The sequence below is a fragment of the Aethalodelphis obliquidens genome, unplaced genomic scaffold, assembly GCF_003676395.1.
Source record: "Aethalodelphis obliquidens isolate GAN/ISIS:26980383/991018 unplaced genomic scaffold, ASM367639v1 scaffold70, whole genome shotgun sequence".
Classification (NCBI taxonomy): domain Eukaryota; kingdom Metazoa; phylum Chordata; class Mammalia; order Artiodactyla; family Delphinidae; genus Aethalodelphis; species Aethalodelphis obliquidens.
The window spans coordinates 7733113-7745539 of record NW_020838014.1 but is presented as its reverse complement, the minus strand read 5'-3'; the positions used below and the strand labels follow the sequence as shown (position 1 = coordinate 7745539).

The window sequence follows — 12427 nt, the reverse complement described above, 5'->3', positions numbered from 1 at the left end:
GCATCGTCTAGCGAGAAATCTCCAGCACGAAACTTTGCAAACCACTTTAGACATGTTCAATCAGTCACAGCACCTTCTCCATACACTGCACAAATCTTTTTCTTTTGCGTTTCTGTTGTGTTTTTACCTTTCTTGAAATAATAAAGCATAATATGCCAAAAATGTTGCCTTTTTCTTCCATCTTCAGTATTCAAATGGCTACACAAAAATCCACCAATTTTGATAAGTTTTTTAAAAAATGTACACTGATATGACAGCTGTCACAATATAGTCTAACAAAATTGTTTTGAATGAAGTTAAAGACAACTAAGTGCTACTAGAGCCATCTTATGGAAAAAAACTGAATGAACCTTTTGGCCAACCCAATAACTTGTGCAAGGTCATAGCACCAGGACTCCAAATGGGCCTCCTCACCGTATGAGGTGCAGACTCCTCACTGGAAACTTCAGCCAGTCTTTGCTTTCACTGCTGTGCCCTCTCCTCACTGCCTCTTATTCTCTAGCTTCATCTGTTCATGAGGATGCTCAGAGCTCCAGCTGCTCCTGGCTCTGCCACTCTTACTGTTCAGAGCTCTGGGAAAAGGTGAGGAGGCTGGGGTCAGTTACATCACTGCCACTGTAGCTACTTACTAGCTCTGTTTCCTCCTCCAGCCATTTTAGTTACTGTGTAATTCATCTGGGCATGTACTGTCTTAGTTCCCAAATATCTGGTTCTCCTTTTCTCAAAACTGTGACCTCTGAAGACCTCACCTGGTCAACCAGTGGCTAATAAAACATCTTGGATATGGTTGGCAAAGACAAGAAGGAGTGAGACGGGACCCCAGTGCTTCAAGTCTGGGTGATTGGGAGGGTCAGAACATAGTGATTGAGCATCGGAAGATGTGATAGGATTTAAACACATTGGTTTAAATGTGTTATCTTCGAGGTAATGGTGGAACAGCCTTGCAGTTAGTTTTCTATCCTCCAAAAAGTTAAATGGAGAAAGAGGTTGAACCAGAATATCTGGGTTACAGCCAAATGGCAAGATTTATAGTTAGAATCAAAGACTTTGTGTTCCATTTAAATGCTTCTTAGAGGTCCCATTTGAACAACCTCTTCATTATGAAAATGGAGACTTTCCATGCCTTTTTATGGTGTTTAGAGAAAACTGTCGTAAATATTACACACAATTTGGGATGGTTGTGTATCTTAGGAATCAATGGATGGCATATAAAAAGATTCCTCAACACAGTGTGTGGAAAATGTTATTCTTGAATTGTTTTCCCTTCTTCACTTTGGTGTTTGTATGGTACCTTAGATATTTTAAATGTTATTTTAATTATATTCTGTGCTTTTTTTTTTGGTTAGGAAAGCTGCCTGCTACTAATATCTTAACAGATTTAAGTTTCTGAAAAGCCCCTTTGAATCCTTCCCCATTCCTGTACCTCCTTTTTCTTTATCACAGTCTCAACCCCTTGAACATAACCCAGAAGTCTAGGTATAGGCCAACTGATGTCTCAGTGGAAACAACAAAAGTAGAACTTATTATTTCTCAATGCTTGAGAGAGATTTTATATATTTTAAATTGGAGAGGATAAGAGGCTCAGTCCATACATTATATGTGAATGTCTTAATTCTATCAATTGACTTAGTCAAAACGAGAAAGTTAATGAATTTAAAGACAAGTATCAACAATGCTGCACAAAAAGGTGCTGTTACAGCATACCAACCTGCATCTACATGAAAAAAGCTATGGCTATATTTTGCCTCTGAATAAGGGTCATGTTGACTGGCCATGGCAGACCATGCTGGCTCACCCACCTGATATTCTGTCACCTGCCAAAACTCAAAAAGACACGAGAGTATGCAGTTAAGTACTCTAAACACTTCTCCTCCCAAAGTGAGTCAGTTTTACCGTTGTACCTTTGGGTTTCTCCATTTACAGTCTCGTGTTTTCTTGAATGGACTGCGTTATCTTGTAAGTTTCGGGACTTATAAGAAGTCAGGAGTTTTCATGGACTCCTCTCTTTTCCATACAGATGCCCAGAGGGATTCTTGGGAGAATATTGTCAACATCGAGACCCCTGTGAGAAGAACCGCTGCCAGAATGGTGGGACGTGTGTGGCCCAGGCTATGTTGGGGAAAGCCACATGCCGATGTGCCCCGGGCTTCATAGGCGAGGACTGCCAGTACTCAACCACTCACCCCTGCTTTGGGTCTCACCCTTGCCTGAATGGAGGCAAGTGCCACGTGCTTAGCCGGGATACCTATGAGTGCACCTGCCAAGTCGGTTTTACAGGTAACAAATGGGACTCACGGCCATACTTTCCCATTCTCAGCAGGTACTTTTATTTAGCATCTTTTAGATAACTGTCATCTGGTTCTTTAGGGTCCCCCCAACTCTGGTACATGTTTAACATTATGGTAAGGACTGGAATGTTCCAATCAACTATCCTTCAGTTCCTTTTGAACGGGGAGAAAGAGAAAGAAAAAGGGTCAGGTACTCAGAAGTAGTTGACTGCCTGAAGAATATATATCAGGATTGGGGATCAGAATTACTTCCCTATCACCAGAAGAAAAGTTGTTCGTGTTACCGATAACTTATTCCTTGAAATCTCCTCTCCCCAGACATTCAGGGCATTGGCTTTTCGGGCTTTCTAAACTGATTGTTCCATTTGCTTCTACATTGCCTTATCCTTGTCCTCATGCATTTAATTTTTGTGTTCTTTGGAATTCTGTTTTGAGCCCCGTTTTGAGTCATAGCACAGCTTTCCCCAGGGAATCTCGCTATCTCCAGTTGCTTCAACTCTCGTCATCTTCATCCCTTGCTGATGCCTCTCGTGGTCATCCTTTTAGCTCCACCCCAACCCTGACATTCAGGCTCATATTTCTAACTATCCGTTGCATATTATCCTTAGAAACTCAACATGTTGATATCATAGTGGCACCAATGTACACTCCAAATACTCCAAACTAGAAACTCTCTCTCACTTCTCTGTACCCCACTTAGACTCAGTCACCCCGTCTAATCTCTGAGATACGTCTCACCTGTCTACTCCTCTCCATTTTCTCTTCTGCTCTGTGACCTCTAAAGACCTCTGTAGGTGAGGTCCAGGTCATCTCTCACCTGGACTCCTGCAGTTGCTTCTTACCTGGTTTCCTTGCCTTTACTTTCTCCCCCTCTTGTCCACCTGTCACATTACCGTGGATCTTTAACATGAATGCAGATCTTCTCACAAACTCACCTGCTTACCACCCTAGTGACTTTTCATCGTCTGCAGAGTACAAACTCTTTTACATGGCTCGCGTAGCCCTTACAGTCTAGGCCTTACATCTTCTTATAGCCTCAGTTCCTCACACGCATCTAGCTCTAGTGACGCCAGCGTTCTCATCATTTCCTGAAAATGTCATGCTTCCTGTTGCCTCCATGCTTTTGCACACCCCTTTGCCTGGAACGCCCTTTTCTACAGTTGGGGATTGCCCAATGTTATTGTAAACTCTTAGTGACCCTTTCATGATTCCTTTACACAGTTAGTCTCTATGTTCTGTTAGTTTATGTGTCACATTTTATTGTAATTAATTTTTACATGTCTCTCATCTGACTATATTGTGGGTTCTTCAAAGCTGGGTCTGAGCCTTATTCAGAATGAACCACACGTGTTTATGAAGGTAGACGAGAAAAGGAGAACTAGCCATCATTTTGTCCCCCACTATATCAACAATTCCGTAAATCTAATAAAAAATGAAAGACATATTCAGAAAACTAGACTGGACCATTTAGTTTGGAATACTTGTTCTACTGGTTTTTCATTAAAAGGTGGTGTTACGGGTAGAAGATATATAGGATGATCCGTTATCTCCATCATGACTATGACAGCATTGATACTGTGAGTCACTGAAGAGATTTGGTGGTTAAGAGAATAATTTTTTCCTGATTGTCAGTTTTGAGTTGTTTGGCTCCACAAGGCAAAGGGAAGGCATATCTATGTAACACATTTTAATCCTGACTGGTGGAAATGACAGTAGTGCCTTCTTCAGAACTAAAATGTTACTCTGAAATAACCCTCAAATTAAAATGTGTTCCTTTGCCATTAAAACAAACTCTTCTTGGTGGTCTGCAGGGTTCTGATCATCCTTACACATCTGCCACTTTTGTCTGTCACTTTAGGAACTGCCACAGGTCAAGCTCAGCCTTTTGGTTTTGGGATAGCTCACTATACCACCTCGTCAGACCGTATGAGCTCACCTCACTCATAGATAAAGAAACAGAGGCAGGAAGTTAGTGCTTGTACAAAACATATATGGGAAACCAAGGTCAGAGACCTTCTTGTTTCAGTTGTAGGCAAATACTCTGATATACACAGTTGTCAAAAGTAACCATTTTTATCTGTTCTCCATTGTAGGTAAGTACCTCTCAGAAGAAAAAATAGGAAGAAAGATTGAGGTTCCTTCATTTTCTCTAGGCTTAGCACTGTGAGATACACATGCTGTACCCAGATTTTTATTGCACCCTTTCCCTCTGATTTGATATTCTTGATAGGCAGAGAGCACTTCTGTGTGCTCAAATGTCACCTCTCTCTCCCTTTTAGAGAAGCTGTCATGACTGTTATTTGCTTTTCTCTGGGGTCAAAGATTTGGGTGTTTATCTAGACAACCAATTGGAGTACTAACAAATTCAGGGGGTTCTCATATCTTTAGTTTTGAAAAAAGCTTACACTAATGAAAACAAAAAACTACGTGAATACCAAATTTACTAGTAGCATGGGAGTATTTTTTTTCTCTCTCTTTCTACCTCAAAGAATCTGCTTTGATTCCTTTGAGTAATGCCTTGAGATTCAGTACCTTCTTCCTGCTTCTTTCTAGTACTTTCCTACCTGAGAGAGTCCACAAGATTTACCTTTCTAGACCTTTATTCTCATGACAGCTTCTAGTTATTTCCATATATAAGAAGCCAGAGAGTCTGTATCTCCTTCAAACACACCCAGCAATATTTTTGTCAAGACCACAATCAACAAAATGTTTCCCAGAATACGTGTGCATGTGTGTTGTGTTTAAGGGAAATAGAAGTCATATTGACTTGTTTCTATCATCTAAGAGGTCTATTTAGTCATAATTTATTTTGGAAAATATCGATACATTTTATTCATTCAAAAGACATGATTTGAGAGCCTACTGCAGGGATCTGACCCCTGCCAGTGTGACAGGTGATATAAAAGGAAACAGCAAACTTGGGGTATATGTTTGCATGTGCAGGGGTGTGTGTGTGTGAGGGAGAGGGTGTGGGGATTTGGGGAGCTGAGGGGAGCATTAAGGATGACTTTACAGCAGTGGTGACTTATGAGTAGAGCTGTCAAGATAAGTTGAAGCCCATTAGGTAACCACAAAGGAAGATGACCTTCCAAACAGAGGAGCAGCTTATGCAAAGACAAGGAGGTGTGAGACAGTAGGTGGATCCAGACCCTTCTGGATCCTGTGCTGCAGGGACTGATGTAGGCTTCCTGCGACTAACCTACAGTCCCTCCCCCTCCCATGTGACCCACTGAGTGTTTGTGTGTCAGCTGAGGGCCCTGGAGAGTGCCCCTGTCAGGTGAACTTGAGGAAGCTCTGATATGGGCTTCCTGTAAAATTCAAAGAGCTTAGGGATTCTCCATGCAGTGGCTCCCTTAGGTCACCCTTTGGGTGGGAGATGTGGGGTGGTGGGATGGGGCTGACCCTCATTTCTGTGGGCAGTACTGAGTTCTGTTATCTTTCCTCTAGGTAAATTGTGCCAATGGACTGATAACTGTCTGTCTCAGCCCTGTGCAAATGGAAGTACCTGTACCACTGTGGCCAACCAGTTCTCCTGCACATGCCTCGCAGGCTTCACAGGGCAGAAGTGTGCAAGTGATGTCAATGAGTGTGATGTTCCAGGACAATGCCAGCACGGTGGCACCTGCCTCAACCTCCCGGGTTCCTATCAGTGCCAGTGCCCCCAGGGCTTCACAGGCCAGCACTGTGACAGTCCCTACGTGCCCTGTGCACCCTCCCCCTGTGTCAACGGAGGCACCTGCCGGCAGACTGGTGACTTCGCCTTTGAGTGCAGCTGCCTTCCAGGTAAGGAGTCCCCCTAGTGTCCTGGGTTGGGGGATGCACCTCCAGCAGGAAGGAAGGGGGTGGGTGTGGTTCAATTGTTCCTTTAAGAAGTATCCCTCCCAGGAGGGAAAAGGGGAAGTGAGAATTTTGTGTGGGGTGGTTTGCTGGTGAGCGAGGAGTTTTATGGGCCCATGTGGTCCGTAAACTGAGCAGGGGGTAATTTAACATGTCAGGGTTTATGATGATGAGTGGCTTGGAAATTGTTTATTGTCCTTTTTGGAGGAACAGTGAGAAATAAGGGACACAGAGCTCTGGGAAAACGATAGACAAGTCTATGGAATGGAAAGGAACACAATGAGAATTACACATTGAAAAATGTGTATGTATGATTAATAAAATGCTTTAAACTGAATTGACAATAATAATAGATGATCAACTTTCCTATATGTTTCTACCTCTGATAGAATAATGGATTATTTTACTATAGCTGCCTAATTGTACCCACCTACCCTTCTGTGACTTTCACTGAGCTTCTGATCTTTAGAACCCTCTCCATGTAGTCTCTCTGACTTTGGGGTAGCCCTGCCCAGACTTGAAGTTGGAGAATTTGGGAACTGGGGTGGCAGCGGTGCTCTGCTAATCGGTGGACACTTTTTGATGAGCGCTGATAGATTATGTGTGGCACAGCCATACATAACCCCAAGGTAGAAGCAAAAAGAGGAGCAGTGTATGGGAGCTTGGGGCCCAGTGTTCTGTAGGACGGAAAAAGGAGCCAGGCTGGCGGATTCACGGAACTCCTTATAAAAATGATGAGGAGGCTGAAAACCGAGAATTTTGATTGGGAACAGAACACAAGCAGCTGGAGCAGATGAATTACTAGGCAACAAAGATTCTGCTTTTTATACAAATAACCTTAGTGCAAAAACAAAAGAAGGAAAACTGTAGGGGGGAATAATGTGCTAAGTAAGCAGAATTGCCTCAAAAAGAAGTTGTTTTAGCCACTCTTTTGGAGTAGGAATCTTAGATTCTGGTGTTGTGGATGTGGTTCACATATAATGGCATCGTTTGTTTTATCTTTTGGGGATTAAAGGTCATATGTTGGTCCTCGGGATAAAAGCAAATGGTAATTTATTCATTTCATTCAGTTAAAATTTACTGGCCGCCAGCTATGGTCTAGGCACGGTGCTGTGTGCTTGAGATACAGCAATACAAGACTGCCACATAATAGCAAAGGATACCATTTAACTCTGAGCCGCAAGAACAAGCTATTTAATTGCATTGCTTTCAGTTTCTCTTTCAATGAAGAATAGATAATGCTGTCATTTTAGACACTAAATATTTATTTACCTAACATTACTGTCATCCACATTATCTTGTAGAAGGAATAACTAAAAGATATCTTTCTTCACTCCTGTTTTTGTTTGCATTTTAAGGGTTAAAAGAAGGAAATAGAAATGTAAACAATTTAATTTTGCAAATTTTCTAATAGTCTAATATTCTCATAGCCTAAGTGGCTAGTAATTGAGGTTAGTGCAATTTATTGTTGAAGACTAAATGTGTTTTTTAGTTTCAAGAAAATTACTTTTAATAGTTGCCTAGAACAAGAGGTTGATTTGGCAGCAGAGTACTAACGGGAAGTTAGAGAAGTCAATAAAGGAAGTTTTTAGCAGGGAGAAAGTGATTATTCACTCCCATAGCCTCTGCATTGTTATCCATTAGCCACGATAACAACCTTAGGGAATTCTGAGAGTGTGTCCAGGAAAGGATCTGTCAAACCAGAATAGTATCTCCTCCTTGAGAAAGGAAATAACCAAGGATTCCACAGCTGAGAGGTTGCCAGGGCTAGTGGGATGGAGTAAGGAGATCCTGGCTGTCTCTTACACTCTCCTTATAGTTTAAAGCAAGACATTTTTTTACACACTGACGAAGTGTGTGCATGTATGTGTGTGTTTGGGATCAGGATGGGGGGTGCAGCGTTGGGGGCAGAAGATTTGGCAAAGAGGTTACTAACATGTATTTAATGCCTTTTATGAGTCAGGCACTGTGCCAGGTACTTCTGCTTCCATTAGCTCCATTACACAAAAACCTTGGGGTTAGGTATTGTTTTTCTGGTTTCCCAGGTGAAGCAACTCAAGTTTGGAGATGTTAAGTGATTTACTCAAAGTTGCACAGCTGACATGTGGTTAGGCTGAGTCCTGAAATCCAAGCAGGTTATTTCCAAAGCCTGTGCTTTGTACACCTTGTTCCATGACACTGTACTACTTGTCTTCCCCTGAAGGTGCTTTGAAATGTGTAAGACTTTTTGTTAAATGCTTAGAGGTGTTTGGGTTAAAAAAATGTAGGTTCATGTTAAAAGAAAAAGGAGATACTTCTAATTATGTTCAGTCAGTATTTGTTACATACATACATATCATGCAGATATTTAAAAACAATTAAGTAGGCTAGTTCTTGCCTTTCAGGGTTGCATGATCTAAAACAGATGACGTCAGCTTGGACCATGTATAGAAGGAAATTAAAAAAGAATTCAAAACAATAGATAATGCAATAACACTGTGAATAAATATATATATTTATACATTGTATAAGATTTTATGCTCATTATTTTTATGTACCAGGTGGAGTTTGCAAAATATTAACTTTATTTCCACATGGGGAAATAATGCCTGGAGATGATTTTCTTTTACAGAGTCCTTTTCATGATGCAGTACCATTGTCCTTGCCCCTCCCCCATTGCCCTCCACACTGTCCAAGAGACTAAAATGTTACTTAAAATAATAATTACTCTCTAGGGCTTCCCTGGTGGCGCAGTGGTTGAGAGTCCGCCTGCCGATGCGGGGGACACGGGTTCGTGCATTATTATTATTATTATTTTTTGCTGTATGTGGGCCTCTCACTGTTGTGGCCTCTCCCGTTGCGGAGCACAGGCTCCGGATACGCAGGCTCAGCAGCCATGGCTCACGGGCCCAGCTGCTCCGCGGCATGTGGGATCCTCCCGGACCGGGGCACGAACCCGTGTCCCCCACATTGGCAGGCGGACTCTCAACCACTGCGCCACCAGGGAAGCCCACAACACCATTATTTGAAGAGAATCATTATTTCATTTCTAAAGGTGGGGAAACCAAGTCAGCAAGAGGCAAAGTAGCTTTTGTCCAGGTTCTGCAATTCTCAGATGGCTGCTTCCCACCACATTTCAAGTCTTTGCAGTTTTAACTGAGGCCTACCCTGATCACCCTATTCCAGGTTGTAACCATTCCCTTCCCCCTTCATTACTGACCCTAGTCTACTTTTTTTCTTTTCTTTTCTTTTCTTTTTTTGTAACACTTGTCCTCATCTTACTGTATAATTTGTGCTATATAATTTACCTCATTATGTCTATTGTTTATTGTCTGTCTTTTCTAAATCCTGCTGCCTCTTCGCCTCTCCAGAGTGAAAGCTAGGATCTTTGTTTTTATTTAGTGATACGTCCCAAGCACCTAGAAACCATGCCAGGTATATAATAGGCACATACCTATCGATTGACAGATTGAGTTTAGTATAATATGGTAGTATTGAGAACATAACTTTGGTCTTTTCATTTTCTTCCTGGTAACATGCACCCTAGACTTAGTCTAGCTTCTCCTTCTGTACTTGTTTATACTAGTACTGCGTAAAAAGAATTGGAGTTCTTTTCAACTCTGAAAGTCAGTGAACCCCACATAAGTTAGTGATTATTTTTGAATGGTTAAAATATAGTTCTTTTCCTGCAAAGGGCACTGTAGTTACTGAGTTGATTTTAGAATTATTTTAAGACTGATGGGGAGGGAATTAAAACTGCAAGAATGACTCATCCTGTGTAATAAAGAAAGAAGTGTTTCTCCATAGAGGGAAGAAAAAAAGGAATATATTCAAGAGGGAACTGATAGAGTCAAACCAAGGAACTGTATTTCATCTTCTCGGAGCAGCAACTGTTAATAATCCAGATCCTTATGAACTACCATTAGGTAAAGTTTTTAGCAGAAGCCCCAAGGAGGAGCACTCAACCAGAGTAATTTTAACAAAAGAACAAAATAGAAAATAAATTCTTGAATCACTGATTCCCAATTTTTGGGGGTCAGTGGGGGGGAGAATGAGTTAAACTGGTTTTATGTTTGTGATATTTTAAGAAGTAGCACAGGTCATCAGAAAGCAGTGGGTTGTTTGTATCTCCTGGCTGTACCTGTGAGTCCACAGTTGGATAGGGCAGTCCCTGATGGACTTTCCCTTTTTCTTTCTCTCCTGTACCTCCTTATTCCTTTATGATTTTTAAACTTCATAAAAAACTGTCTGATCCATCCTGTCCAAACAAGGAAGGTTTATCCTTTGTAAGTCACCTCTGTACACTACAGGCTGATGATATGTTATATCCCTATATCATTAAAATAAAGCTTAACCACATTTTGTGGCTTTTGTGTCTGCTCTGTAGTTGCTGAGCTTAAAAACTGTTAGAGTTCCCTCTTGCATTCTCATATGCACGGGCATGTGATGTTCTCTTGGGTATTATACTAATCATATTCTGGCAGGTTTCACTGGAGCAGACGCAGAAGTTGTCGTACCATTTTGCAGGGCGCATTATTTTAGCTCCTCTAACCTGGGCCCTGCATCTAGTTGTACTTGATGTTCCTGGAAGTTTTTCCTGTTCTGTCATGCTTGGCAGTTTTGCCCGTGCTACCTCCTCAGCCTTCTGTCACTTACCTCCCCCACCCACCCTGCCTTTTTATATAGAACTTATTCCTTATGATGTGTCAAAGGCACCTCCTTCACTGAAATGCCTTCCATATTCCCTACCCCGCGGGGACTAGAGACCTGAGGTCTTTCGCAACCTGTATACATCTAGCACAGCACTTATCAAACCGACTGTTCATCCTTGCCAGTAGACACCCTCATTTAAATTCCCCAGTATCCAGCTTACTGCCTGGAACAAAATTGAGACGTAATGAATATTTGACAAATGAATGAATTGAATGTGATAGAGAAGAGAATTCCTATATTCTATAATTTTAAAAAATGCTCTGAATTTATTTCTTTTGAACCCCTTTATTCATTTCTCTGACTTCTTTGGAGGTAAAGTTAGAAAGGGAAGTGGAGATGATTTGGGAGCTACAGAGGGAGGCAGGTAGGAGCAGCCACCTGGGTGGGTGGTGGGGCAGGCATCCAGGGGCCAGTCATGGGGACGGTGAGCTCATTGGGGCCCATTCAGAGGACGGATGCAGTGTGCCGAGGAAACCAGTGGGGCAGAGGTGGGGCCCGCTTGCTCTTGTGACAGGTTTCTTCCCAGAGGCGGGGGAGAAGGTAGCACGTAGCTGTTTACTTTTGTGCCTTTGTCCAGTTCCAGGCATCCCTGGGTTTTCCTCACTCTTTCATCCCTGTGCACAGAAGCTCTTCCTGAGGACCTTCAGCCTGGCCTGGGAGAATCCTGGTTGTGTCATCTCAGCTTCCCCTTTCTGTTGTCTTCTTTGTGCCTCTGTACCAAGCCTTTCCACCCTCACACCTCCCGGGGGCTGAAAATGGAAAGATGTGGATGCTCTCTTGAGAGATGCTGTTCTCTGTGTGGGATGACAAGTTCGAAAGACACTTTTCTGCTCCCCACCCTCACTGTCATCATTTATCAGTTACGTGGCCCATGGTTTTATAACAGCACAGTCTTAAAATGTTCCTTCTGAGTTTAATTTCTTTCTTTTTGGCCTTTTAAGGATGTGAGTTGGCTTTAAGCAGTGGACTCCTTTTAGTACAGTCATGTGAGCCTTTCTGTAAGTCTTTTACACCCATCCCACCCACAGGTCTGGAGACTTGTCTGTTTCCCTTTCCCTTAAAACATTTTTAAGAAGTGATTCCACTATAACTTATTCATTTAAGCCTTACCCTCCCTCCCTACTCCCCTCGCCCTTAGGTAGACTTTCTTATAAGAATTTGCTAGCTCTTTCCACAAAGAGTACTGTAGCTCTGTTTTTTTTTTTTTTTGCAGTACGCGGGCCTCTCACTGCTGTGGCCTCTCCCGTTGCGGGGCACAGGCTCCGGACGCGCAGGCTCAGTCGCCATGGCTCACGGGCCCAGCCGCTCCGCGGCATGTGGGATCTTCCCGGACTGGGGCACGAACCCGTGTCCCCTGCATCGGCAGGCGGACTCTCAACCACTGCGCCACCAGGGAAGCCCTCTGTAACTCTATTTTTAAAGCATAAATCCTGTCTTAACTTTGGAGGAGAACTGATTTGGTTAGGGTTTTCTCAGACATGGGAACTTTTGACCCAAGATCAGTTTTTCAGATTAATGAAAGGGAACTCTGGGGTCCCAGAGATCATACTGATTGAAATTGAATAAAATTTCTGGTTGAGAGCTTTCCTGGTGGCGCAGTGGTTGAGAGT

General features: G+C 42.5%; 1 protein-coding gene across 2 annotated transcripts in view; it reads left to right on the top strand.

The window, feature by feature from the left end:
* Nucleotides 1–12427, top strand: part of NOTCH2 (notch receptor 2) — a 179681-nt gene that overhangs the window by 82824 nt on the left and 84430 nt on the right. For both annotated transcript variants that reach the window (XM_027090961.1, XM_027090963.1), the window contains exons 3-4: nucleotides 2018–2277; nucleotides 5736–6071. In XM_027090961.1, the coding sequence (XP_026946762.1) occupies nucleotides 2018–2277; nucleotides 5736–6071 (596 nt within the window). The remainder of the gene's footprint in view (nucleotides 1–2017; nucleotides 2278–5735; nucleotides 6072–12427) is intronic.